Genomic DNA, 27,710 nt, shown 5'->3' on the forward strand with positions numbered 1-27,710 from the left:
ATGGGGAGGTGCCATAGGTGGGGGTTGAGGAGTAGGGGGTGATGGAGGAGTGGACCAGGGTGTCCCGGAGGGAACGATCCCTACGGAATGCCTCCAGGGGAGGGGGGTGAAGGGAAGATGTGTTTGGTGGTGGCATCATGCGGAAATGGCGGAGGATGATCCTTTGAATGCGGAGGCTGGTGGGGTGATAAGTGAGGACAAGGGGGACCCTATCATGTTTCTGGGAGGGAGGAGAAGGCGTGAGGGAGGATGCGCGGGATATGGGCTGCTGTCGTCATCGGAACTTCAGTGGCGGAACGCGTAGGCTGACGGGACGTTGTTCCGCCCGGAGCGCATTAATTGGAGGGCTGGGGACATCATTCGGTGTTGCGGTTGTCATTGCGCTTTCCAGTGTTTAAAATATAAGCTTTACAGAGGAGGGGGGAAGTTAAGGATGGGCAGTTTGTCCGTTCACATCTGAGTAAATCGGGTTTATTTTATTGTTGGAGCTGGCGGAGTGTGGATTAAAGCCGTGAGCGGAGAGAGGGGAGACCGGGGCCATGGCGCTCGCCTTCAGGCTGCAGCTGAGCGGCTGCCGGCGACTCTTCACCCGGGCCCGTGGACTGTGGCCGGGGCAGCGCGGCTGCTGCCGCCGGGTGAGATGGGGGGACCACCTGGTGTGATCTCGGAGGGCGAACTTGTCCCAGAGGCGCTTCGCAGAGGAATTATATCACAAACCACATGACCTCGAGCCACATAAGAGAACAGGGCGGACCAACTGTTATGAAATCGAATGAGAGGCAATGGGGGTGGTTTGAAGGAGAAGAAAAATCAGAGTTATGAGAATTTTATATCCGACCTAACGCAGATGTTTGATGGGCCACGGAACTTACTTAATTAGTTCTGCTGGCCGACTCTCAGTGCCCCTCAAATCACTCAACTAGGACCGCCAGGCTCAGTCTCACACAGGTTGTCCTTGAAATACGGAATTTAAGGCACCTGGGACAAACAGTCAAAATAAGGCGAAATCCCTTAAAATGCGGGTCAGTTGGCCCCCTTGTTAAGGAGATAGTAGGGCAGGAGACCAAAACCTTCGCCGAAGAGGCGTGTTTTAAGGGGGAAAGAGAGAGAAGTGGAAAGATTTAGGGAGGAGATTCCAGAGCTTGGGGGTCTAGGTAGCTGAAGCCACGGCTGCCAATGGTGCAGCAAGAGGTCAGAATTAGAGGAGTGGGATTGCAGATATCCAGAGGTTTGTGGGGCTGGAGAAAGTTACAGAGATGGGGGCGGGGGGGGGGGGTGCGAGGCCATTGTGCATTTTGAAAGCAAGGAAGATCGTTTTAAAGTCAAGGCTTTGCTCGACTGGGAGCCACTGTAGATCAGCGAGTACAGGGTTGTTAGGTGAACAAGGTTTTGTGTGAGTTAAGCCACAAGCAGTAGGGTTTTGGATGAGTTGAAGTTGATCGGTGCGAGATATGAGGCCTACCAAGAGAGCATTTGAACAATCTGCAGTTAACAAAGGCATAGATGAGGCAGTGGCAGAGAGGGGCATTGTTACAGAGCAAGGAATCGGTGATCCTAGTGATGGAGAGTATAGGGAGTTGGAAGCTCAGCATCATATGGAGTGACAAGGATGTGAACAGTCTGGTGTAGCCGCAGACAGTGGCTAGGGAACCAGCAGTTTGTAATGGGGAATGAATACTGTGGCTTTAGTCTTCCCAATATTTAATTGAAAGCAATTTCTGCCCATCGAACATAATCTCAGACAAGCAGCATGACAAATCAGAAGCAGTGGAGGAGTCTGGAAAGCTGGTGATGAAGTAGAGCTGGTGTCACAGCCTACATGTGGAACCTGACCTGTTTTCAGATGATGTTGAGGGACAGCACTTAGATATGTAAGAGACCAAGCATAGTTCATTTTGGGAGTCCAGAGACAGTGGTGTGGGAACATGAAGAGAAGCCATTGCAGATGATTCTCTGGCAATGATTGGATGGATAATGGAGCAGGTGAGTGCAGTCACACTGGCTGGACATCAGAGGTATTGGAGGAGGATGGTGTGTCAACCATGTTGAAGTCTGCAGCCAGGTCAAGAAGGGTGAAGAGGGATAGTTTACCATGGTCACAGTCACACGGGGTGTCATTTGTGACTCTGAGGGCTGTTTCAGTGCTGTGGCAGGGGTAGAAACCTGATAGAAGGGGTTCAGAAATGCAGTTGCAGGAAGAGTGGGCACAGATTTGGGAGATGACAAGATGTTCAAGAATTTTATGCAGTGGTAGGTTGTTGGGACAGTGGAGTCATTTTAAGGAGGGGACTGGTGACAATAGATTTGAAGGACAGTGCCTTTGGAGAGTGAGCCATTAACAATATCAGCTAATGTGGGAGCCAGGAAGGCATGTTGGATGATAAGCAATTTGGTGGGTATGGGATCAAAGCAGGAGATGGGTCTCCTGGTCAAGATGAGCTTGGAGAGGGCTTTTGGGGAGATGGTGAAAATTTCAGGATGAACAAGCAGATTATCTTAAACCTGCCCGTTAGCTACTGCTTCTACTGGAAAAGTAGGAGTGCTTAAGTCTTAATAGTTTGGGAAATATAATGATGTAACTACTTTAAAATAATTCCCACATTTTTCCATTTAGAGACTGTTAAATCAAGCAGCTCCTGAGTCAGAAGATTATCAGTTCAAGTCCCACTCCAGAGACTTGAGTGCATAATCTAATTAAACGTTTCTGTGCAGTACTGTTGGATGTTCCTCCTTTGAAAGAGACATCAAATCGAGGTTCTGTCTGCTTTCCCATCGCACCATTTGAAGAAGAGCAGGGGAGTTCTCACTGGTGCCCTGGCCAATGTTCATCCCTCAATGAACATCATATTCTAGTCATGATCTCTTTGCTGATAGTGTGAATTTGCTGTGCACAAATTGGCTGCCAGGTTTCCCACATTACAACAGTGACTACACTATATTGTTGTTCTTAATTTTTAATACCCAATCTACTTTCAACACAAGAAGTTTTCTGTAAATTAGCCCATGAAACTAAAGCTTATTAGATACAACTTGCTGTGGTTTGCAGTGGATTTTGCTGGGAATGATTTAATCCCTGTCTATTCAAATAAATGCTTAGTGCGTCATATTTTTAATATCGTAAATAGTTTCAAATTTTGCTTTAACCAGCCTTGGGACAAGACCCTTTTCCCAAATTAGCTATTTAATAAATCTGTTAGAAAACTATCATATTTTGTTGCTGACAGGGAGGAATCGCTATGCTGAGTATAATTGTTATTTTTTCTGAATCCAGTATATCAGACCATGTATTGACAGAAGTTCAGGATATCAAGAAAATATGTTGACTTTTAGATTGCTCACTTCAAAACAACCAAAAGGTAAGTGTAAACGAATCCATTTTTATTTATATCATAGCCAAGCTAGTGATTTACAATGATTTTTTTTTTAGCCTTGAAATGTGTTTTTTTTTCTCCAGAGTCAAGACAGCTTTGAAGTCTAATGTAGCATGGTATGTGAAGTGTCTGCTGTAAATCTCCATGCAACAATAGAGTTCTGGCAGATTGCCGCTATGTTCCCCACTCTGGGGGATTTTGATCGACCTACAAATGCTAAATATATTCACATGAAATTCACATATATTGGTTAGGACACCAGTTAAAATGGCATCTGAGAACATTGAATGTTCATTGACTGATGTTTTGCACAATGCACTTTCAACATCACGGGGTTCACTTCAATCAAGGACACTTTGTTAATTTCCTTAAAATATTATATGTGGCATATGCTTTAGAAACCAGAAGAAACTTGCCAGGATTATTTCCTTTTGGACTAGGCGTGCAATGTTAATTGCAGCAATGTCACCAACATTGATCTATATCAATGTAATGAAGTGACATCCTATGAAAACCTGTGCTACTGCTCTGAATCCAACATGGTCTTTTTCTCCAGGATGTCATTTATTTTAATTCATCTTGATGGGAGTTTTAAATAATTAATAGGAATTATTTTGTTAATTGTATTATCATAGGTAATGAGGAAAGGGAGTTTTAATTTAATTATTTCTTGTTTCAGGATTTGAGAAGTATTTCCCCAAAAATAAACAGGCAACAGGACCAAAACCTAGTGACATTAAAGGTAAAGCAGTCCCAGGTTTTGACTCTAAAAATGCAACTCCTGATGGAATAGAGCACCCCGTTTTACAGTCTTTATCACCCATTCTGTTCGACGACTGATATTTGTAATGATCAACTTTTTAATTGGACAGCTTTTTATTATTCATTTTTGAGACGTAGATCTCGTTGGCTAGGCTGGTACTCGTCGCCCATCTTAGTTACGCCGAGAAGGTAGCTAAGTTAGGACAGTTAAGAGTCAACTACGTTGGTGTGGGACCTTTACACATATGCGTCAGACCAGATAAGGACCGGAGGTTTCCTTCACTAAAGGGCATGAATACATCTATTAGATTTTTTATGACAAAAAATTAGAGCTTCACAATCACTTTTACTGATACCAGTTCTTTATTTCCAGATTTTTTTTAAGCTACCATGACCTCATGCCCACTAGTTTATTTGAGCAGGCCTCTGGATTACTAGTCCAAAAGCATAACTTACCTTTCCCAACCTATATTACATTAGTTGATATCAGTTTATCCAGTATTGGCCCTCCCCACACCTGCCTCCGCCCCCACCCCCCTTGCATTAGTTACTTCTTGTACCTCTTAACGGATGGTTTTGTGCAGGTAGCTTGCAACCTCTAGAAGGACAAGGGCAGCAGAACATCACCCTTCAAGTCACTCACCATCCTGACCTGGGGATATATTGCTGTTCCTTCACTATGTCAAAATTCTGGCACTCCCGACCTAACAGTATCATGGAAGAACCTTTACCACATGAACTACAGTGGTTCATGAAGGTGGCTTACCAAGACCTTCTCGAGAGCAATTAAGGATGACCAATAAATGGCGGGCTGCCAGTGACACCTGTATTGCATGAATGAATAAAAATAAAGATAAATACTTCTAGGTAAAAGATCAAACATGCTGTTAATACTGTGATACTTTTGTTTGCAGCAAAGCCAAAAGTGTTTGGAGGAGGTACTGGAGGTGGAGCAAGAGGCACTGGTAAAAAAGGTGGGAAGAAAGAGGATTCTGCCTGGTGGAACCGGCTACAGAAGGTTTGTTTTTGGGAAAGTTAGCTCACCTGTTGTTGACTAATAGGCACAGCTAAACTGTACCTTTAGTAAAGTTTGTGAAATATAAAAATCGCTATAATTGAAACAAATACCAACAGTATCTCTCAATATAGAGATGAAATCTACTAACAAGATCTATATACATAGAAAATCAAGTTATTAGTGGAGGGTTTATTTTTGTTGTTTAACATTTCTAAATTAAAGAATTGTTTTAGCTATCAACCCTACAGTTTCGTTACTAACCTGACTTGGATATTTTAAACTTTTGACTTTTAACTTTTTGAGTATGAATTTCTAGTGTTTTAAATACATGAATAATTCTGAGTAGTTCCTTTTTTCAAACAATCAAATATGATAAGTTATGTTACACCACTAACACACAACAGTTGACTCTCAAGTGATTCTCTGAGCACAAACACATGCCATATTATAACTTCATTAGTTGAATAAACTTGCACGTAGCACTGTAATCTGATATTTAACTAGGATTTCAATCTTTATTTTCCATCTTGTAGTTTTAACAATTTATTAGTATTTCGCAACTGAGAAAAGCTTTATACTAGAAAGTTAACTTACCAACAAATCTTGTAGTAATTTGATTGCCAGTAGCTTCTATGCCTAATAATTCCAAGAAACTGAATGGTTGATATAGGTAAACTTCTTTATGTGATGCCTTTGGCATTCTTTTTATTCTAGGGAGACCTTCCATGGGATGATAAGGAATTTCGATATTTGGCTGTGGGAATAGCTGGACTTTTCTCTGGATTCGTGTATTTCTACTACCGAGACCCTGGCAGGGAAATCACTTGGAAAGATTTTGTAAATTATTACCTAGCACGTGGTGTGGTAAGTTATTTTAAAACCTGCTTCCCTCTGGGAGAAGTGTGTGACAGTATGGAAAAATAATGTTGCATGTGTACAGCTTTGACTCCCTCATGGTTAATGATCAGCATACCATGAGATATAGCACTTGCCCATACAAGGGAGGGAGACCCCAAATTCAATCCCTTGTTGCTGACAAGTTGGGCGACCTCACCTCACATGGTTCCTACTTCTGATTTGTGCTGGAAAGTAAAAATTAAGCAAGGCAACAATATAGCTCACTTGTGATGTTCTCAGTTGAACTGACAGCAGACGCATGTGTACAGATTTTTTTGGTTCTTAAGGCTCCACCTAGAGCTATGGTGTGCTTTACATCTGCCAGTTTGCTCACAAGCTGACTTCATGGGACCTTTATGGAAGTCGGCTTCTGACTCACTTTCAAGAATTTAAAATTGATGTGGCAGGACAAAAATCAGCATAGCTTTAATGAAGGCTGAATTGATGCAAGGAATATTTTCAAAGACGTTATAAATCAATGAGACAAAATATATACGGAGGTAGGAAGTTGAGTCTGTAGCAAAGTGTTGGAGCAGTGCAACATCTGAACCCTCTGATGTGTGGCAAAATGGACGTGCTGCTATATAAGGTGGGCCTGAGGACAGCTGCCCTATTTATCACCCCAGGGCACATTCCTCCGTACGCACCACTACAACATGGTGGTTAGGCTCAATACTGTGAACAGTTCCTCACATGAACTGGGAACTGATGCAGAGCAGAGTGGACGTACCTTGAGGCATTTCCAAGGTAAGCCGCTGCCACCACCCCACCTACCTGCACTCTAACAAAAGTAGTAACATTGGCAGCTATGCCAATCCCCTGGTGCTAGTCAGTTGTAGAGGAAATGGAATAGCACTTTATTCTGACCAAGCAACAGTCACTGGTTCCACACTTCTGCAGGCACTGTATTGGCTAATACTGCAGATAATCCGTGTGCTAGACTGGATGGAGGTGGAAACAAAAGATTTAAGTGTGCTGGTAATCTTGCCTGCCACTGATGGTGCTATCCCTATAGTGCAGGTTGGGTGCCAGCGTCCTTGCAGCAGATGGAACAGATCTGCAAGCAGATCTGATGCGGAGCCCGCAGAGTCAATTTACTGCAGTAATTGACAGGTAGGTGTGCCAGGCCTGCAGATATCAGTGAATCATCAAATTTTACAGGACAGAAGGAGGCCATTCAATCTGTTGCACCTGTGCTATCTTTGAACAAACTATCTAATGCCCCATTCCCCTCCCCTTCTACATGCCCTTTTAAATTGAGTCATGGACCTTTTATTTTGGATGGTGGCATCATAGTGGTATTACAGACGGGAGAGAGAGAAACTGAACTCCTTTATCCTCTCCCCGCCTGTCCGTAAGTAGAGGTGTTTTTGAATTATTTTTAAAGTAGGATGTGGCGTGTTTCCCTAAACCCTCAGTTTGTGAGATCCAATTTAATAATAACTTGCAGCAAACTTGCATTATGATTAATTCAGAAGCTTAGTTTATTCACATTCAATCCTGGGTGGAGGGGGGTGTGCTGGACAGACACGTGCATGCGTGTGCACGCGCGCACACACACACCGGCGTGATAAGAAAGAGGGCGATTTACATCTACGGGCAACAACAGTAAAAGAACCACAGAAATGAATATTAGTTGACGTGATGTACAGAGTCCGAGAAGTCAAAGCCCAGAAGGTGTTTCCTTCCTCGTGGGGTTCAGCCCAGATGAGTTTCTGTTTGGAGACAGCAACACGAAAATCCTTGAAATGAGTGTCAATGTAGCATCATGGGGTTTTTGCGCTGAGACCACTTAACAGGCGATGATTGGAGACTTTTAAAATCACCAGGCTTCAAGGAGTTGAGAGATGGTGGATGGCTGCTTGGTCAGCGCGGAGCTGCTGGAGTTCTTTCTGGTTAATAGTAAATCAGCTCAGACTGCTGTGAGGCGAGTAATGTAATATTAAAACGATCCAAAAAGATAGAAGCATGGGATCATGTGACATAGCCCACTAGTGAGTTAATTGCGGCCTTGCAAGCAGTTTCTGTGCTCCTGACCAAAATGCATCATTTCCCTTAGGAGCAAAATGGTGGCTGTTAGCACTTATTCAGGTATAACGAGTTTTGATGTCTCAGTCTTTCTTATCATTCTGGCTGGGGGAGTCAGTTCGTCTGTCTGTTAGTTGTCGTGTTTCGTGATTATGATGTGGCCTTACAATGCAGTGTGAGATTCCAATTTGATTTATTTTCATGTCTTATTGACTTGACAATGGACACAGCCAGATTTGCCCTGTTACTTCCTGATCTCTTTGGTATGCCTTCTTATATTAAGTGCCACTGGAAACATGATATATTACAATTGGAATGCTTTCAAAGCAACCCTGGCATTAAGGTGAAAATGATTTGCCAAAGGCCAAGGGCATGTGTTCTGAGTATGTTCCAGTTAAATACCGTGGTATACCTTGGGTGAAATGAATGTTGCATTGTGGGTTATGCTTAACAGATCCCATCGCCTTTAAGGAGCACCTTGTTTTGCAGAACTCTTGGAAAGTGTTTTTGTACAGTAAGTTTCCCTGTGATATTGGCAATGATTTTTCTGTTCTGGTTAGATAAACATTTCTCCTGTGATCTGTTTCAGAAAAGCAGGGGAAAATTATATGAAATGTTAACTTGAAAATGTTATGTTCATAATTTCAGACCCTTTGAAATAAAAGTACACCAAAGATTAGCTGAAAAATGCATTTATATAATAACTGTTAGCCCAAAAATGTATAATTAAAATAAATGACAAAAACTTATTTCCTTCTGTTCCTTTAAGTGAGGATATTTACCATCTTTCTTTTAACATCATGCTATAATGGCAAAGGGACTGAGGGTGTGGTCCTGTTCTGTGGATCACTTGTCTAAAGATTGCACTCTTCAGTGGGCTTGCTAAAGGTCTCCATTAACATGCTGAATGCTTCTGTAATTAACCTACTGTTCAGAATGAGTAGGAGAAAAGTTTTTGGCTATGTATCCCCAAACAGAAAGTGGGACAATGCATGAATCTAGCATGGACTGGACCAAAGCATTTGCAGCCCAATTTCTCAGTCCTCAGTCACCTGAAATCTGCCATTACCAACAATATCGTCTGGTGGAAATTCCTCTCTGCTGTTCAGGCTCGCACTTTAAGATTGACCACTTAGACAGGTCTGCCAGCATCTTTGGGCTCTGTACTAGGAGGTGATAAAAGGGAAGAAAATTGGGGCTGACAAAAATGAGTACTCCAAATATTAATTCCTAAAATGTACAGGCCTATACTGTACTAGTTGTTGTAGTACTCAGTTTATATATCCTGGTATGCCAGGTGGATTTAACCTGTGGCACAATGGCTACATACAGCCCCTAATACCTGGTCATCTTAGTCCTATTTGTGCTTACATTTCTTATTTGAAAGTTTGTACTGTTTGAATTTTCTAGCCTGGAGGTTGGGAAAGGACTGTTTTTTCACATCATTGCCTTTTTTGTTGAAACCCAGAATTAAAAACACCTAGATCTGTTAATACCAGCAATTTGATATAAATGCATGCTAATGGGAAAGTGGATTTAATCTTTATATGTGATCTCTGAGGTACCATCATATAGACCTACCACATGAAGACAAAAGCTTGAACACCCCTGCTGTAGGCTATCAATAAACTGTAAATGTTGTAGTAACCTCTTCTGGCTGGGATCTTTTACTACTACAATGTATTTATGATGCTTTCCTTATTGTTTCAAGAATGCTAACGTAAGAGAGGTATACTGAGCAATACTATCTTTGCTGTGGCAAGGGACAAACCAGCCAGCAATTTGGTTTTCTCTGAAACATAGAACGTGGCTGCCCATGTTCAGTCCCCACTTGGGTGAATTGTGTTTTTGTCTCCAAATCCATTGCAGCACTCTGAATTTCCAAAGAAACATGTTGGTCATTTTATGGGCTTTTCTCACTTCATTGCACATGCTTAGAATTACTTTTTGGAGGGTTGCATTTACTTGGTAGGTTTCCCAGTGTGCATTATAACGTGGGTTGGGACTGAGTAACCTATCCAAGTTGGCTAACCATATAAAGTTAAGTAGGAAAGTAAGCTGTGAGGTGGATGCAAAGAGGCTACAGAGGGATGTAGATAGGCTGGGTGAGTGAGCAAGAACATGGCAGATACAAAAATATCCTTTTCCAAAGTAAATAATTTTATGGTGAGAGACTGGGCAATGTTTGCGTTCAGAGGGATCTGAGTGTCGTTGTACATGAATTGCAAAGTTAACGTGTCTGTACATTTGGCAGTTAGGAAGGAAAACGTTAGGTTTTGTTACAAAGATTTGGGTATAAGAGTGAAGAAATCTTCCTGCAGTCATACAGAGCATTGGTCAGGTCACATCTAAACTACTGTGTGCAGTTTTGGCCTCCTTACATAAGAAAGGTTCACTCGACAGATTCCTGGAATGTGAAGATTGTCCTATGAGGAAAGATTGAATAGACTAGATTTATATTCCCTGGGATTTAGAAGAATGAGAGGTAATTGAAACATATAAAATTCTTAAGGGGTTTGACTGGGTAGATTTATTATGATGTTTCAATTCAAGATTCGTTTAACAATACGGAAAAGAAACACAAGCTTTACAAATGCTACAGGGTAACGTTACCTAAATAAGGGACAAATTAGTGTCTTTCAAAGATACCTGTTAATCCCTGCGATTTCTTCTCATTAATTTGGATGATGTCCCTTACCTTTAATGCAGCCTGTCCCTCCTCACTCCTCCCAAAAAGTCAAACTAATTGTTGTTTCAAAAGCAGATTGTTTTGCTAAAATTTAAGCAGAGAGGCTACATCATATGAAGTGAAATATAATGGTGCATAGAAAGTAATTCCTCCTTGTGTTTGGCTGATTCAGCAGATTGTTGCCATTACAAGTGCTGCCACTGGTACTATGTCCCTTTCAATCTGCTATTGAAACCAAAACCAAAATTTCATAGTTACTACGATTAATTATTACCTAACAATTGTTTATTTTGTAATTGACCTATCAATTGTTTATAAACAGCATGTGGGAAATTGATTAAGTAATGTTTTTATGTGATGGAGAAAGTTAACACTGCAACTGGGTTTTGTATTGAAGTAACCATCTGCTTTTATTTTATTTTCTGGATGTGCACATCGCTCGAAATGCCTCCATTTATTATCCACCCCTTGTTGGAATTGAGTGGCTCAGTAGGCCACTTCAGTGAGTTAAGACTCAACGACAATTATTTGAACTTCAGCTTTACAGTTTTAGTGAGAACAGATGAAGGGGAGAGGCTGGTGTCATTGTGCTCCAGCAGTATGATCTCAGTTTTGAGGATAGTTCTGTGCTGAAGGTAAAGACATTTGCTCTGATGGTTCACGCAGGAACTTGTGGAAGTGGTGAATTTTAATTTGAAAGCTATGAAATGGGTTTGTTGTATACTCACTGTACAGATCAGAACTTCAGAAACTGTAACAATTCTTTTGAGTGTTAAAGTATCACCTTTTCATAGCTATTTGTAAAACACATTTCTTACTATTGCTGATAGAGGACTTCTGTGCATTCTGCTTATTTGTCGTTTCAGGTTGATCGCCTAGAAGTTGTCAACAAGCAGTTTGTGCGGGTGATTTTCACTCCAGGGACTACAACTGATACTGTAAGTCTAAACTAACCTACATTTTATCTTGGTCTGGGTATAGTGAAAACTGTACAGTCCTTTTTGATGAACGATTCTGACAAAGGGTTGTAAACCTGAAACATTACCTCTTCCTTCTTTCTTCAACAAATGTTGCTTGACCTGCTGAGTGTTGTCAGCATTTTATATTTTCATTTAACTTTTAAAATGAGACTAGCCAATAGAGGGCACTTGTGTCCAACATTCCATGTATTCAGCATCAATACTGGTGAATACACATTGAAGTTATAATAACCTGAGTTAAAAACTCATGCTTACGACTCTTACCTGCTGTGGAATTTAGTTATTAAGCACTGAAAATATTTGGCAGTCCTTTAGAGGAATACATTAGATGAAGACTCATATGGACTTATAATGTTTTTGAAGCCTCATTAAGTGTGATGTATATATTTTAAAACAGTTAATTAAAAAAAAAATGCACACAAAGTGCCATGACTGTGATGTACTCCGGATCTCCAAGAGAAAGTCCCATTGCTGTCTCCTTTTAGCCCTTTTTTAAAGCCAACTGTTTGCCGCATGTATTCTCTTCACCAAACAAAGGAGCAGAGGAACCATGCTGAATGTTAAAACTGCTTCGCTATTTGATGGGTTGATTAGTTTGAGTCAATCAAGGTGAGGCACACTACTCCAAAGGGACTACTTTGAACACCCAATATCTAGCATCTCCGGTATAGCATCTCCCCATCACATATCTTAAATCCACGCTCATATAAGTTTTTTTTTTCATTTTATAGCTTTTCTGAGATGATCATTTTGTACCCAATTGTACTGCCCTTTCGGAACCACTTTGATGCTATCCAAACACGTTTCACATAAAACAATGCGTTTGAATCTAAGTCTCAGGTCAAAGGACAATATGTAAAATTTCAGTCCATTTGTCTCCCAAAATCCTCTGTATTTAAATGTTGATTTTTTTTTCCTGAAAAAAAATCTCATTGTTGAAGAGTGAAGGTATTTAAATTTATAACTAAAATACTCAGTTTTACTTGCCAAAAAAAATTGCTGCATTATCTTGAAAGAAGTATCATAGCACCTATATTTACCTGTGCTCCCTTTAGTTATCCCCGTAGAGGAATAATCTATACTGTGTCTCCTGCCAATGTAAGGTGGCCGTGCAAGATGCACTTGTCCGCGCATGCACTGACAACCAATGGTGTAATTTACAGGAGACACATGCAGCCTCTGCCCCCACCCTTACAGTTCAGTCTTAATTGTATTCACTCCATCTGACATTTGAGTCATCTGTCATCTCCCCGCTGTTTCTGGGGATCGAGATGGGGAGGGAGGACAGGCTCCTGATCTACCCAGTGGCTCTGTGGCTTCTTCCTGGTGACAGGGCCGGGTTAAGGGGAAGAGGCTCTGGAGCGGAAGACTCAGAAACTGCGGGGAGGCCACGCACTGACTGCCCGTCCGCTGTGGGGCTCAGAAACTGGGTGAACAGCTTCAGGATCCGAATAAGATCTAACTGGAAGAAACCCCAGAGCTGCAAATGCAGGGTATGGAGGTTGTAATCCGGAAATATGCCCGTCACTGGTGGATCACAAGGTTCCCCATCCCGATCCCTAGCTCCATTTCACCCCACCACCCCACCAACTCCGAAAAGGTGAGGCTTTTTAAATCACTGTCTTCAGTAACTGTTTGATGAGCATCTCTGCTCCTGGCCATTGCCTACTTTGATGCTCGCAATGACGCCACTGAGTAAAACAGTACAACTGCACACGCATGGTATTGGCAGCAAATACGGCCAATAATCTATTTGTTTTAAGGTTCAATTTATGCAAATTTAATTAGTGCTTCAGGGAATTTAGAAAAGATCTCTGGATATAAAGTTAGACATTTAATGTTGTTCAAGTAAAATTTTATTAAATTACCAAATTTGTTATGTGACAACATAGACGTAAAATAGGAATATAGATACTGGATTGCTTATTAATTTTGTGTTCTATCCCCTATCCACTTAGAGCTGCGTATGGTTTAATATAGGAAGTGTAGATACATTTGAGCGCAATTTGGAAAATGTGCAACAGGAGTTAGGAATAGAACCAGCAAATCGTGCAGCTGTGGTGTACAACACTGAGAGTGATGGGTAAGCAGGAAACCAAATGTTGTGTGCTTGTGACCCTTTAAAATAAGGACATGGGCTTATGTTTAAGTGTATGTATAGGAGCATGTATAGTGATTTAATATTGCTGACCTGGGTACTTGCATTCAAGAAATAGGGACAATCTTGACTACTGATCTCACTGGCATCAAACTTTATTTGCTATTGTAAGAGGTGGTTATTAAAGAAGTATACTGCAGTAATAAGGCCACTTCAACTGCATGTAATTTTTTTTTCCCCACTGTCTAGATCAGTAGCTCCAAGCCAGATTCCCTGAAAATGTAATCAGCTATTTCTGTTCAATTTTTAAAAAAATCTCCAGAATAAACTAGTCAAAAACCCGAATGACATTCTGCAAATCTTTGAGGTTTGAGGGGGAGGCTTAATTTTTGAGTAATTTACTACTATGTACAATGTTGTTATTTAATGGTAATTTCTGCTGGGTTGTTTTTTAATAGCAAGAAAGATCATTATATGGAACTGATAAACATGTTGTAAAATCGGAGGCATACAACCCATATCGCACTGATGTATGTTGGATTTCCAGACCCTAAAATTATTTAAAGGGCTTTCAGACATGGTACAAAATAAACATAGACCAGATGTTTCAATAGTGAATTAAAAGATGAAGTATTCTTGCTAAAAAGATACATCAATTCAAGTTAGGGAAGGACATCAAACAGATTAATCTATTGAATCTGTTCTAATGCCACATCTTTCATACCAGACTTCTGAAGTGTTCTTTTTGTCCGCTAAAGATTCCCCTCTGCTGTGGTCAACAAGGTGTTACGATCTCTAAAGAGGCTGATGACTTTTAAAAATAAATTTGAACTGCCAATTAATAGTTGAAAGGATGACTTGACAAGATTTCACATTTCAAGATTTTTACTTAACAAAAGACTAAAATCATCTTTGGCTAAACACTATGTTTGAAGGCAATTTATACTTTAAACCATAAAACAGAACATTGCCCTTTTTCTTTTGGCACAATCGAAAATACACTTCACAGATATACTTTACACTGTCTTTTAAGTAGACATTCAATTCTCCTGGAACCAGTCCAAGGTGATTTTTAGCTCCCAAGATTATACTTCTGTTCTTTTTCTTTATCAGCCTGGGAACTCTAAATCTCAGAACTATCTTTCACAGTGAAGTTTTTTTCCTCGGCAATTCTTCCTCTAACACAAGCTAGGCAAATCTTATAGCCTCATTTCAGCTGCACATAAATTCAGATTTTTCAGTCTGAGCACAAATTTCCAGTGGCATTCCTGTGTGCCGAACCACAGCATCTTGCTGTGATAGCTGCTCCCCCTCCCGGATCTTGGCAGACTATCCTTGTCTGTGAGTTGTCAGGAATATCTTAGATGTTTCCCCTCTGAAAGTCTGTCTCCATGGCAACATGAATCACATAGGCCTTGAATCCAGGTAGAAGTGATGATTAGCTACCCTTGAGACCCTAACTCTCTTTCATCTTGGAAGTAAATGGACAGTTTAAAGCACAGTTATTTAAAACCTGACATTCTCAACACTTTCCTGGGATTTTGGAGTCTCACAGTCCATCCATTGTTAGAGCACAGGTTGCTGCCATTGTAAACACTTTGCACTTCTTTTCTGTAAAACAACCTGGGCCCCCTTTAATCTCTAACAATCAAACCACCCAGGCTTGCTCTCAGGCAAAGTTCAGAGCAGGTCACATTACCTCCTTCATTTTAGCTTAAATTAAAGACACAGTCCCAAAACATCATAATCCTATAAATCTCATAATTTTAACAAAGGTCTTTGATTGTACCTGTCCCACTTCCCATGTTTCTGCCCTAACCTTCTCCTTGCAGTCATGAGAATTTCTCTTCCATGTAACCAGCCTTCACGTTTGCTAGATAAATTTCTACTATTTCTGCCACCAAATACATAGCCTCATCCCATATCTGCTTTCCAGAGGGATTGTTCTCTCTGTGACACCCTGGCTCACCCTTTCACCAATCCTACTCTCAGAGGCAATACTTGCCAGTCCACCTCCTTCCATGCAGATTTCCAGAGTGCCAAACCCTCCTGTGTGATACAACAATTAAGTATACTGAATTAACTTGTTGAGGTGCAATCCCTTCTGTGTAGGTGAAACCAAACGCAAATTAGGTAACAGCTTTGCTGAACATGTCTGTATCGTTCACAAGTGCAACCTCAAGCTACCTGTGGCTTATCATTTTGACTCCTTGTTCCATTACTACCCTGACTTCATACACTGTTCTGACAAAGCTCTTTTTAGACTTCAAGTACATATCTCACCTTTCTCCTAGGAACTCGACAGCCCTCTGATCTTAACAGATCAGATTTTAGTTTTACACTCATTTTTAATTCTGATTTAATTTTATTCTTGACCCCTAGTCTTTACATCTTTCCATCTCCCCCATTTTCTGCATTTCCCCAGGCCTCCCAACTTCCTCAGCTATTTGCACACTTTTTGTTTCTTTAATGATTTAATGCTCATGTTTCCTCTCTGGTTTGTCTTGATGATATTTCCAACCCATCTTCATTTTCTGATTATTGCACCTTTAATGTAAATTTATGTTTTCTTCAGAGATGCTGATTGCCCTGCTGTGTGTTTCCAGCATTTTCTGTTCTTGTTGGTTCATTAGCAGATTTGTACGGTAACATGGGTTGGTGCAGTCATTTTATCTTAAGTCTTTAGTTTGTTCAAATGTTTTATTATCTGCCTGCAGCTCGTTCATGCTAAGCATGTTCCCCACACTGTTACTCATCGGCTTTTTGCTCTATACACTGCGGCGAGGGTCAATGGCAGCGGGCCGTGGGGGGCGAAGTGGTGGACTTTTCAGTGTGGGGGAAACAACAGCAAAAATACTGAAAGATGAGATTGATATCAAATTCAAGGATGTTGCAGGATGTGAAGAAGCCAAATTAGAAATCATGGAGTTTGTCAACTTTCTGAAAAACCCTAAGCAGTATCAGGATTTGGGGGCCAAGATCCCAAAGGTATGGAAAGTATATTTTATACAAAACCACATTGATAATCTAAAGTTTGTTTCGCGTTTGAAGCAACAGAAGAAAGTGTGGCATCTTAATTGCAAGAATTTTCCGATTATAGTGCCTTAGCATGTGGAATATTTCAACTATAATATAAACATGGTGCTAGCAAACCTTTGAAAATATTGTGCAACAAATTTCTTTCCTATTCCACACATTGGTTGAAAGTTGACCTTCAGTTGATAACTGTGCCTTGTAGGATATTGCAAAAGGAGTAGGATAAAAATATCCCAACATTAAAGGTGAACAGTGCAACACTTAAGAAGTACTTCATTGGCTGTGATGCACTTTGTGAGATGTCCCAAGGTCATGAGAAGTATTATATAAAAACACATTTGTTCCTTATTTCCCATTCTTAATTTTGCTTACACTTTCTTTGAAAGGTCATTGCCATGCAGAACGTGAACTCATAAAGAAAAGCAGTTTGATTCATCTTATTAGTTGATGTGTTTTTACTTGTAGGTTATTGAAATAGTGCAGTGCACAAGTGTAAAATGTATAGAGTTTCAAATCATAAGAAAGTTGGGATGTATAGATTGTATGCACATCAGTTTATGTTCCAGCATTTGCAAAGTAACATTAAAAATTGTGTCTTTATTTATAGATGAGCTTATATTAATTCTACATATATTGGAAACGTGTTCTATTGCAGATTCTAAACATAGCCAATACCTGTAGTAAAGATTCCTCATTGGTTACAGGGCGCAGTCCTCTCCGGACCACCAGGAACTGGGAAAACCCTATTGGCTAAAGCGACAGCTGGAGAAGCAAATGTTCCTTTTATAACTGTTAATGGATCTGAGTTCCTGGAGATGTTTGTTGGTGTTGGACCAGCCAGGGTAAGAAAGGGAGCTGCTCTTTGTCACCCCACTCGCTCACTTTTCCAGAAACGCTTCATCCAATTCAGGGTCATGGGAAGTTGGAGCCTATCCCAACAGGCAGTGGGCATTAGGTGGGGTGCACCCAGAATGGGACGCCATCACAGGGGCATCACACTCACACACGGGCACACAGACACATACACTGGGAGACAATTTACCGTAGCCAATCATATGTCACCTCAAATGAGTATTTCTTTTAACACTGTTGTCTTTCTGTTTGGCAACTAATTCTGCACCAAAGGCAGTAGTGAACCGCAAGCGATGAGACAGCCAAGTAACTGTTTAAAACAAGGAGTAATTCTATCCATTTTGAATAACTGGCTTGGTGAAATGGCTGTAGAATCTCATTTCATTCCTACCCATCCACTTTTAGTCGTTTGGTAGTACATAACTTGATTTTGTTGAAAAAAGAGACATGCTTTTCGTCTTGCACTCATCAGGATACTTCACAAGAATACCAATATAAGGAGAAAACAACAGCTGAAACTGTAGGTGAAGAGAGTGCTGATTGATCGGCAAATGGCGTTGCCATGGAGAAGGCACCAGCAATGGTGACTGACAGTTAACTGCCAAGCATTGTTTGAAATTTAAACCAGGCACTTTGACCCTGATTGGTTAAGGCCCTGAGGAATGTGTCAGCAGATGGCTGTCACTTAGTTTGTTTAGCTGAAACAGGTGCAATGTGTGTACATGTTCATTCTGTCTGCAAAAAGCAGGCCCTGTGTACTAATATATGTAGCTTCCAGTACATGCAAATACGCCACACTGCAAGCCGGAATGATGACCTTAAAATGGTTGTCAGCGTAATTCTTAGCACACTGCAGATTATTTAGCAAATGTTGTCCAATCGCAGAATCACATCTAATGTTGGACACTGGGTTTTGAGTTTTGCGAGCACAGGCTGGTTGGTACGGTCTGTACCCTGCCCGTTGCAAACAGTGGCTGGGACATGCTGTTTGATACAATCCGCCAGTCTTTAGGACGTAGGGCCTACATCACACTGGCACTGAAATTCATATACCACATTACTCATTTATGTGATAGGCAGTATGTCTTTTTGGCTTGACGGCAGCACCTTGTAAGTGGCTAATATCACTCATGTTGCTACTGCATAGTAGCAGCGTGAAACAGCTCATAGTTATGAGGTACCTTACCCTTCCAGAGTAATCTGGGATAGACTGGGCACTTTTCAAGGCCAAAAGTGACGGCGTTAGGCACATTCATGAGTTTGCGTGATATACAGCGTGAAATGATTTGATCGGGGCAGCCATTATCCTGCAGGATGCCTTTGATGCGCCCTATTTCAGCATCAAACTTGCATGGTGAGCAAGTGGCTTGGGCCCTAGTTACAAGGTTGCCGATAAGACCAATCTTGTGTGTGTAACTGTAAGAACCCCAAAGCATATATTGACCAGTGAAGGTAGGCTTGTGGTAGAGCACCCCCTGGCAGACTTCTCAACGTCAAGGGGGAGGAGTTCCTTTGACCGCTCCATTTCAAAGCACAAATTTTATTTGTTGCACCCATTATCCGATCATGTGTTCCTGTCTGACTTGTTTTTCTTGTTCCAGTGATCATTTTCAACTGCTCTCAAATCGCAATTGCTATTGTCTATCTTCCATACAGTATCCTTCCCTATATGTGAGATGAGTAGCCTTTGTTCTTTAAGCCGTTTGTTTTAATTGCATTGTAATATCAGACTCATGAGGGAAGAATTCCTGACCTTGTTTAGTCCATTATTTGCAAGCAACACAAAGGAAAAGCTTACCAAAAATTAGGCCTCGATGCCCATGCCTGATCTGCACCTGAACTGCGTTGGCTGCCATATTGATCGGGTGAGTTTAAGTCATCCCAAGGAGTTACCTGAAAAGAGCACAAGCCTAATTAGGATATTTGAATAAAGGTTTAGAACCTATTTTCAGATTCTTTTGAGATCTTCTGTGTGCTGCAGCACCTGATTTGTTCATTCTTCAGCTTACCCAGAAAATCAAAGTGGCAACAGTCAGCAAGCAGGTTGGATTTATGTGTATTTGAAGGGATCCTTGCCTCCACTAACTCTGGCTAGCCTTTATAGATGATCTAGACCTCCTGTACATGCTCTTCTCCTTTGAGAGGGCAGCATGTGCCGCTCCCATGGAGTCAGTGCCACTCATGAGGCTGCACCTCAGCACTCCCAGTGTGCTGTGCAATAATATAGCTTAGGGGGAATGTGATACTCTCCTTCCTGCATGGAAACTGGAGGTGCTGGAGCCCGTAACCAAGATGGCAGATTAAGTTCCTGTTGAAGTTGTCAGAGTTCTCACGGAAGCACCGTCACTGTGGTCTGAATACAGTGTTCACAGAGCTGGTTGCTTGCTTCTTGGTTGACTGCAAGTTTTTGAGGCTGTGTACCAAGACCCCACACAGGTTGTAACTGGTCTACTCCATGCTCCCTTGATGTTGCGCACTTAGAAGTTCCGGGTGTATGGTCATCAGTCATCTTCTATAGGCTGGACCTTGGAGTCTGCACTTGTGCTCCCTGCAGCAGGCCTGGAGTGCTAGCTCACTTTCTGAATTTGCTGGTTCCTTGGGCATCCTATTCCCCTGCCCTTGCTCCTGAGTATTGCAAAGTGAATCTCCCAGTCCACATTCCTCTAATTTACTGATATGTGATGCCATCTCCGAGCTGGTGGATTATGGTTGAATGCCTGTTTATCTTCTGGGGGCTGTCCCTCTCTTCCGGAAATGAGACTCACACAGGTACTCTGCTTCTGATGTGGCCCCTTCCATGTCCTCCACTTCTAGTGGGGGCAGTACATGGATTAACGGTAGCCCTGTCCTCACCTCTCCCCTTATTTTGTGTGCCTTCGTGTCCTGCAGGAACAAAGACAGTGTTAGTTGTATGCTAATGAGATGTATTGAGGACTTACACGTCAGGGTAGAATACTGTGGATGGCGTATGAAAGGTAGCACCAGTGTGGGGAAGTAATCGTGAGAATAGTAGGAGGTGCAAAGTGTGACAGTAGCAGGTGCAGGAAGTGAAGTGTCCTGCAGTAAATGGAAGGGATTGATGGGAAGTCGGGGCAAGGGTTCTGGGTGAAATTATTTAGCAGAAAGTAATGAGAAGTATGAGTAGCTTTTAAAAAATTTTACTTTTAAAAATTTATTCTTTCACAGGATGTAGGTGTCACTGAGATAAAAACAAAAAGCTAAAAGCTACTGCGGATGCTGGAAATCCAAAACAAAAACAGAATTACCTGGAAAAACTCAGCACGTCTGGCAGCATCGGTGGAGAAGAAATCAGTTAACGTTTCAAGTCTTCATGACCCTTCGGCAGAAGGGTCATGAAGACTCGAAACGTTAACTGATTTCTTCTCCACCGATGCTGCCAGACCTGCTGAGTTTTTCCAGGTAATTCTGTTTTTGTGTAGGTGTCACTGGCTAGGCCAGCATTTATTGTCCATCACTAAATTGCCCTTGAGAAGGTGGTAGTGAGTCTTAAACCGCTGCAGTCCATGTGGTGTGGGTACACCCACAATGTTGTTAGAAAGGGAGTTCCAGGATCTTGACTCAGCGACAGTGAAGGAACAATGATAGTTTCAATTCAGGATGGTGTTGCCTTGGAGCTTGAAGCCCTTGTCAGATCATTAAACTTCATTCTTCATCATAGCCAGGTCCTTAGTGCACTGCTTCTTGGATAAATCTACTCTTCTTCTGCTGAGGATCTCTCTCTCCTGACCTCCTCCACCAACACCTCTAGAGCAGCATTGGAAATTTAAGGAGCTCTTCCTGTGTTATCTTGACCTATTTTGTGGACTGTTCCAATGCAATTCGGCTGAATGCAGTCAAAATGCATCTCCCACTTAAGAGGTGCAGTCTGCCTTTAATTGCATCAGAGATTCCTGATTTCTTGCCTCCTGTCCTGTCCCGCAGAATGGGTAAGCTGCCGATAAACAATGTGAGTGGAGCTACCAGCACACCAAGTTTAATCACAAGGCAGGAGTGCAATATGGCTTCTGCCTCTTGCGCATATGATCAGCCACATGGAACAATCACATTACTAATTTCCCAACCACATACTGCCACTCAAAATATTAGGAAATTCCTTGAAAACTTTGGAAGTGTGAAATGTTAGACTTCCAAAGGACAGAACTATAATGTAATGTTCTGATAACTTGATATGGAGAAAGTCTGAGGGTTACACACCACCCCATTGCTATGAAGACCATCTGCTTTAACAGTTGAGTGCTCATTTTGTACCTGATTTGCCCCCACTCTCTTTCAGACACAAGTACTTATGTTTGGGTTTTGAAGCTTAAGGCTACCTATGGATTTCTGCATTCATTTGTAATGCATGTTTTGTTTTTGCCTGAGTAGGTCTGGGATGGGTATTGTTGTAAGGATAGTAAAGCATTAATACTTCTATTTTAATGCGACAAGTTAAAAAACGATGATTTGGAGACTTTGCCAATTGTTGAGTTTCTATTTCAGGTGAGGGACATGTTCGCAATGGCACGGAAAAATGCTCCATGTATTCTCTTCATTGATGAGATTGATGCTGTTGGAAGGAAACGGGGCAGAGGAAATTTTGGTGGACAGAGCGAACAGGAGAACACCCTAAATCAGCTACTGGTTGAAATGGATGGTACGTGACAAGGGTAAATGTTGGCATGATTGGTATTTGGAAAGTACAAAAGTCAGTGCAACATTGGCGTGGAATTTAAAAATATTAAGCATACATATTCTATCTACAACAGGATTTGGTATAGAACACACTGTCTTAGAATTCCTGGAATGCTTTTCTGTACACTTGAATACACTCAAACTCCGTTCTTGGGTACATTGAGGACCTGAAGCCATTCTTTAGTGATGTAAGTTCTTTACTGAATTTGCCCACTGTATTCACAACTAGAATTGACAAATGCAGCATCAAACAAGTAAAACATTGAAAACTGGATATATTGCTAGAATAGGTTGCGGGGTGCGGGCGAGGGGATTCTCAAACCCCATATTACTAAAGCCCAAGACTCCTATGATTATCTGCAATCTCCAGTGCTGCCAGTTGCCTAGTTTCAGTCAACTACATCATGCCTATCTTCTCATATACAAATTAAAATTGTAAGCTCAGTTAAGTACATGGGTAAAGCAATATGTAAAAACAATTTATAGTTTTCACCAGAGAACATAATATCCAAAATAACTGTAAAAATTCTAGAATACTTTCTTTGGCTTTGGCCTCAGATTCAAAAGACTGTGTCCCACTCCAGAAATTTACTCTCATAATGTTGATTGACACTTCAGTACTGAAAGAGTTCTGTACTATCAAGTGATGCTGTCCTAGATTTTCACCCTTGAGGCAGGTAGCGGGAGTTGGAAAAATTCCCAGCTCAGCTCACCCGCCTCAGGAGAAAGTGCCTGCAAGGATGGGATCTTCATTGCTAGGGGACAGGTGCAGGCTGGAGTCAGGTCAGCTGACCCGAGAAACGGTTCAGAGACAGCCACAGGGCTGCCGGGTGCCAAGGGGGACTGTTCAAATGGCCTGCCTTGATGCTGTGGTTCTTTATCCCAGTTAAAATAAAAACAGAGGGGCCCTCACCCCTCACACCCACTCACCCTCCCCACCATTCCCCAGGCCCCATCCATGCCGCCTCATGTCACCACTACCCCTTCATGCCCCTATACCTACCTATAGCACTTCATGCCCATTGACCTATATACTGTATAGGCCCAATTAATCCATTAGTGACAATAGGATTTATAAAATAGTCATTCATTCATAACTTTCCACTAAGTTTAAAAAAGAAGTCATTTTACTACAGGGCAATAAAAGTGTCAATCATCCAGAACCTTTAAAGATTTAATAGTTGAAACTACAAACACTTGAAACCTCTTAAACTTGTGTAAGTAAACCATGCAATTGATGGCATAGGTCAGAAAGCCAGAGCTGTCAATCAAGTAATGTTTCCTCTGAGGCTCAGGGGCAGAATATTACATCCCCTGGCTAAGCACTTGCCCAACCTGATTGGGCATAAAATCGCGCGAGAAGTCATCAGGCGAGTGTCCCGCCGACAATTGAGGGCAATTAAGCCCATTAACGGCGTAATTGACTCCGATTTTTTTGTGACCCATCTAACCTTACGGTTGGCAGATGGGCAAATCGGCCAGGCGGGCTTTGCATTTTTCATCAAACCTCATTTAAGTGCGGGATGAGGTTTCTGTTATTAAATAAAATTAAAATAAAAATCTATGGACGGCATTTTTATCATGTTCAGGTGCCTGATTGTGATGCTTGGACATTTTTTTCCTGATTTTCAAAACTTTATTTCATGGTTTTCGGATCTGCAGCTCCCTGAGGCAGCTTTCTCTCAGTGCTCACCCAAGCCTGCAGAAACATCATTGCCCTCCCTCCTCCAGCCCCCACCCCAGCAGTGCTGAGATTTTCAGCGTGCATTTCACACTGGCTGGCCGTTAATTAGCCAACCAGCTAAAAAATTCGCAGTCGGTGGTCTGTTTTCCAATCGCACCTGGGTACGCTGATTGCTCCTGCCCGCCGAGCTTAAAATTCAGGCCCAGGTGTTTTAGTTCTCTAATGTATGCCTGGACTGGCAGCCAAGTATACATAATGAGGCTTGGCGAGGAGCCCAGAATCTGTTGAAACACCTGAGTCCCAGAGAAAATATTGCTTGATTGTCAGCTCTGATCTCTGAGGTGCCGTGAACCATGACTCATTGAAAACGTGACTCAACTCCATGAAATTGTAGAGGAGCTGTCAGGCTGGGAGTGTAGGGTGTGGGCTTTGGTCACAAACCAGTCCACACCCTTAAAAGGCACTCCCAAAAATCAGAAACCCTGAGAATAGGGTCGGGAATTCTGGAACCGGGTCCTTGCCGCTATTTTTAAAGGGCTCCCGAGTCATCCCAATTCAGTGAAAATCCAGCCCACTGTCTTTCAGATGAGATGTTAAAATGAGACCCCCTTTTACTCTCTCAGGTGAGCGCAAAATAACCCATGGAGTCCACGTCCAAATACAGTGAGAGCTGAACAATATCCAGGTTTGGGCTGACAAGTGACAAGTAATATTTGTGCTACATAAGTACCAGGCAACGACCCATTTCCAACAAGAGGGAATCTAATGATCGCCCCTTGATATTCAGTGGCATTACCACCACTGAATCCCCAGCTATCAACATCCTGGGGGTTACCATTGACCAGAAACTGAACTGGAATAGCCATATAAATACTGTGGCTACAAGAGCAGGTCAGAGGCAAGGAATCCTGTGGCGAGTAACTCACCACCTGGCTCCCTAAAGCCGAGCCACAAGTCAGGAGTGTGATGGAATACTCTCCGCTTGCCTGGATGCAGCTCCAACAATACTCAAGAAGCTTGACACCATCCAGGACAAAGCAACCCACTTGATTGGCATCCTATCCACAAACATTCACTTCCTGCACCATCGGCGCAGTGTATACCACCTACAAGATGCACTACAGCAACTCGCTCAGGATCCTTCGACAGCACCTTCTGAACCCGCAACCACTACCATCTAGAAGGACAACAGCAGCAGACACATGGGAACGTCACCACCTGGAAGTTCCCCTCTGAGCCATCCTGACTTGGAAATATATCACCGTTCCTTCACTGTCGCTGGGTCAAAATCCTCAAACTCACTAATGGCACTGTGGATATACCTATACCACATGAAATGCAGCGGTTCAAGAAGGCAGCACACCCCTCCCAAGGGCAATTAGAGATGGGCAATAAATGATGGTCTAGCCAGCGACACCCAAATCCCATGAATGAATTTTACAAAAGCTATTTGAAGAAGAGCTGGGAAGTTCTTCCAGTGTCCTGGCCAAAGTTTATCCATCAACTAGCACCTAAAAAAAAAAACACCATGATCTGGTAATTTCATTCATTGCTGTTTCTAGGAACTTGTGTGCAAATTGGCTTCTGCATTTCCTACACTACAACAGTTGTTGTAAAATAGCATATCCTCTGACTTACAGTGAGCATTACACAGGGGGAATGCTAGTGTGGTTAAACAAATAATTTCGCTTTTAAGACCCTATGTATAAATAACCCCAATTAAACATTACGTAGCATAATCTCTCTTTTGCTTACCAAACAGTGTGTCCTTGAATTCACTGTTATTTGGTGCCATTTGTGTGTGTGTCTCATACACTTTGTAATTGCTATCGCATCTTTATTTGTAAATTTTCTTTAAAGCACTTTAAAGCTAATGATTTGTAATCTACAGGAATTTTTTCCATCAACAGAAAGTATTTTGTTAGCTCAGGATTCAGAATGTCATTGGCCTCGAGTCGACCTTGGGAATCAGATTTATAAAGAAAATCAGTCAGCCCATAAATAAACCTGTTCAACCACGAGCCATCAGAACTAATTTCAAGAAATATGCACATGCACTTCAGTTATACCAGTGTTCCCCAATACATAGCCATTAACCACATGTAGTGATTTGGGAACTTAGATGTGGTGACTTATATTTCTGACTAGTAAATTAAAACATGAGTAATCGGCATCAATTGGCATCTGATTTCACTACAGTACATACATGTATACATTAACCATTTTGTGCATTTGTTTGTAAAGTGGGGAGAGGAAAAGCAGAGTGTGCTGGTGTATTTGATCAATTTGTGTGCTTTACCTCTATGCTCGCCACATATTGGTTATTGTTAAAATGGTGTCTTAACATTGACATCATGGAAACACCTGCAACATTGTATGGTGAGGAGAGCTGTCATTGTGGTCATCGACCAAACAAATTATTTGCTGTAGACCAGCAAAACAAAGCAAGCCCAACCAATAACAAGCAGTTCCAACAGGATATGGCAAGCAATGTTCAGCCACATCCTGGCTAGAAGGTAGGCTGGGTCCATCTCATGTATGAGAGAAAAAATAAATTGAAGTTTGATTAGGCTTGCAAATGGATGGAATTATTGCAAAGTAATGGGAAACAGCAGAGGTTTCTGTAAATAGTTCTTTTGGAGTTGACTGTGGTAGTGAAGTCTCTGATCAAAAACATTTTGGGATGGGCAAAAGTGGGCTAAGAATTTCATGTTGAATGGGGAAGTTCAGTTTCCCTTCGCGGAAAATGACAAGAAGCCACTTTGCCTCTAGTACACAAAGTCAACTGCTGAGAATTTTGAAGAAACAGTTTGAACATTCTGCAGTCTAGATTTAACAGAAAATTTGCAATCTGATGGCAAAGCTAGGTTGTGTATCTTCTCTGTCAATTGTTACAGACAGGAGAGACAGGTAAACTGAACTTCTTTCCTCTCACCAACTGTCCGTAAGCAGAAGGTATTTTGAATTATTTTTAAAGTATGTGGTGGCGTGTTTTCCCAAACCCTCAGTTTGTATGATCCAATTTGCAACAAACTCGTGTTATGATTAACTTGGAAGGTTAGTTTATTCACATTCAGAACCTGTGGGAGGAGTGTTCACAGAGTCCCACTCCACTACACACGCGCGCACACACACATACACACACAAAGGATAGTAACAATACAAGAACCACAGAAATGAATATTAGTTCATGATCATGGAAGAATCCCAAGTCAGTGTCCAATGAGGAGTTCTTTCACGTAGGAGTTCGAGTTCAGCTGACTGAAGACTGGGAGTGTGGAGTTTTATTTACAGTTGGTGCTGATACCGCGAGATGAGGTTCGTACACAGAGACTGGGTCAGTTTTGTAGACGATGATAGAAAATCTTCCAGCAGAGACAGGTTGTTCAGCCTGGAGTTCTGCCTTTGGCATTCACCAGTTGGATATTAACCAGCAGACAGGCTTTCTCAGTTTTCAAAGGAATATAAAAATTTTTAAATGGTCACATGAGTCATGTGACCTTTTTTCTCCACAATGATTTCAAAAGGGATGTTTATCCAATCTCTGGAACTGGCTTTGATTTCAGGACTGATAATGTCCCAGTTTCTTGCCTCGGAAAGCCA

General features: G+C 41.7%; 1 protein-coding gene across 1 annotated transcript in view; it reads left to right on the forward strand.

Moving 5' to 3' along the window:
- The first annotated feature begins 318 nt into the window (after window positions 1–318).
- LOC144682123 (mitochondrial inner membrane m-AAA protease component AFG3L1-like) overlaps window positions 319–27,710 on the forward strand; it is a 46,101-nt gene continuing 18,709 nt past the window's right edge. The window contains exons 1-10 of the mRNA XM_078544464.1: window positions 319–635; window positions 3,272–3,356; window positions 4,051–4,113; window positions 5,048–5,151; window positions 5,866–6,015; window positions 11,632–11,703; window positions 13,704–13,828; window positions 16,561–16,831; window positions 17,584–17,721; window positions 22,232–22,385. Coding sequence (XP_078400590.1) covers window positions 540–635; window positions 3,272–3,356; window positions 4,051–4,113; window positions 5,048–5,151; window positions 5,866–6,015; window positions 11,632–11,703; window positions 13,704–13,828; window positions 16,561–16,831; window positions 17,584–17,721; window positions 22,232–22,385 — 1,258 coding nt within the window. The 5' untranslated portion in view covers window positions 319–539. The remainder of the gene's footprint in view (window positions 636–3,271; window positions 3,357–4,050; window positions 4,114–5,047; window positions 5,152–5,865; window positions 6,016–11,631; window positions 11,704–13,703; window positions 13,829–16,560; window positions 16,832–17,583; window positions 17,722–22,231; window positions 22,386–27,710) is intronic.

Source organism: Cetorhinus maximus, chromosome 6 (assembly GCF_964194155.1).
Source record: "Cetorhinus maximus chromosome 6, sCetMax3.hap1.1, whole genome shotgun sequence".
NCBI lineage: Eukaryota > Metazoa > Chordata > Chondrichthyes > Lamniformes > Cetorhinidae > Cetorhinus > Cetorhinus maximus.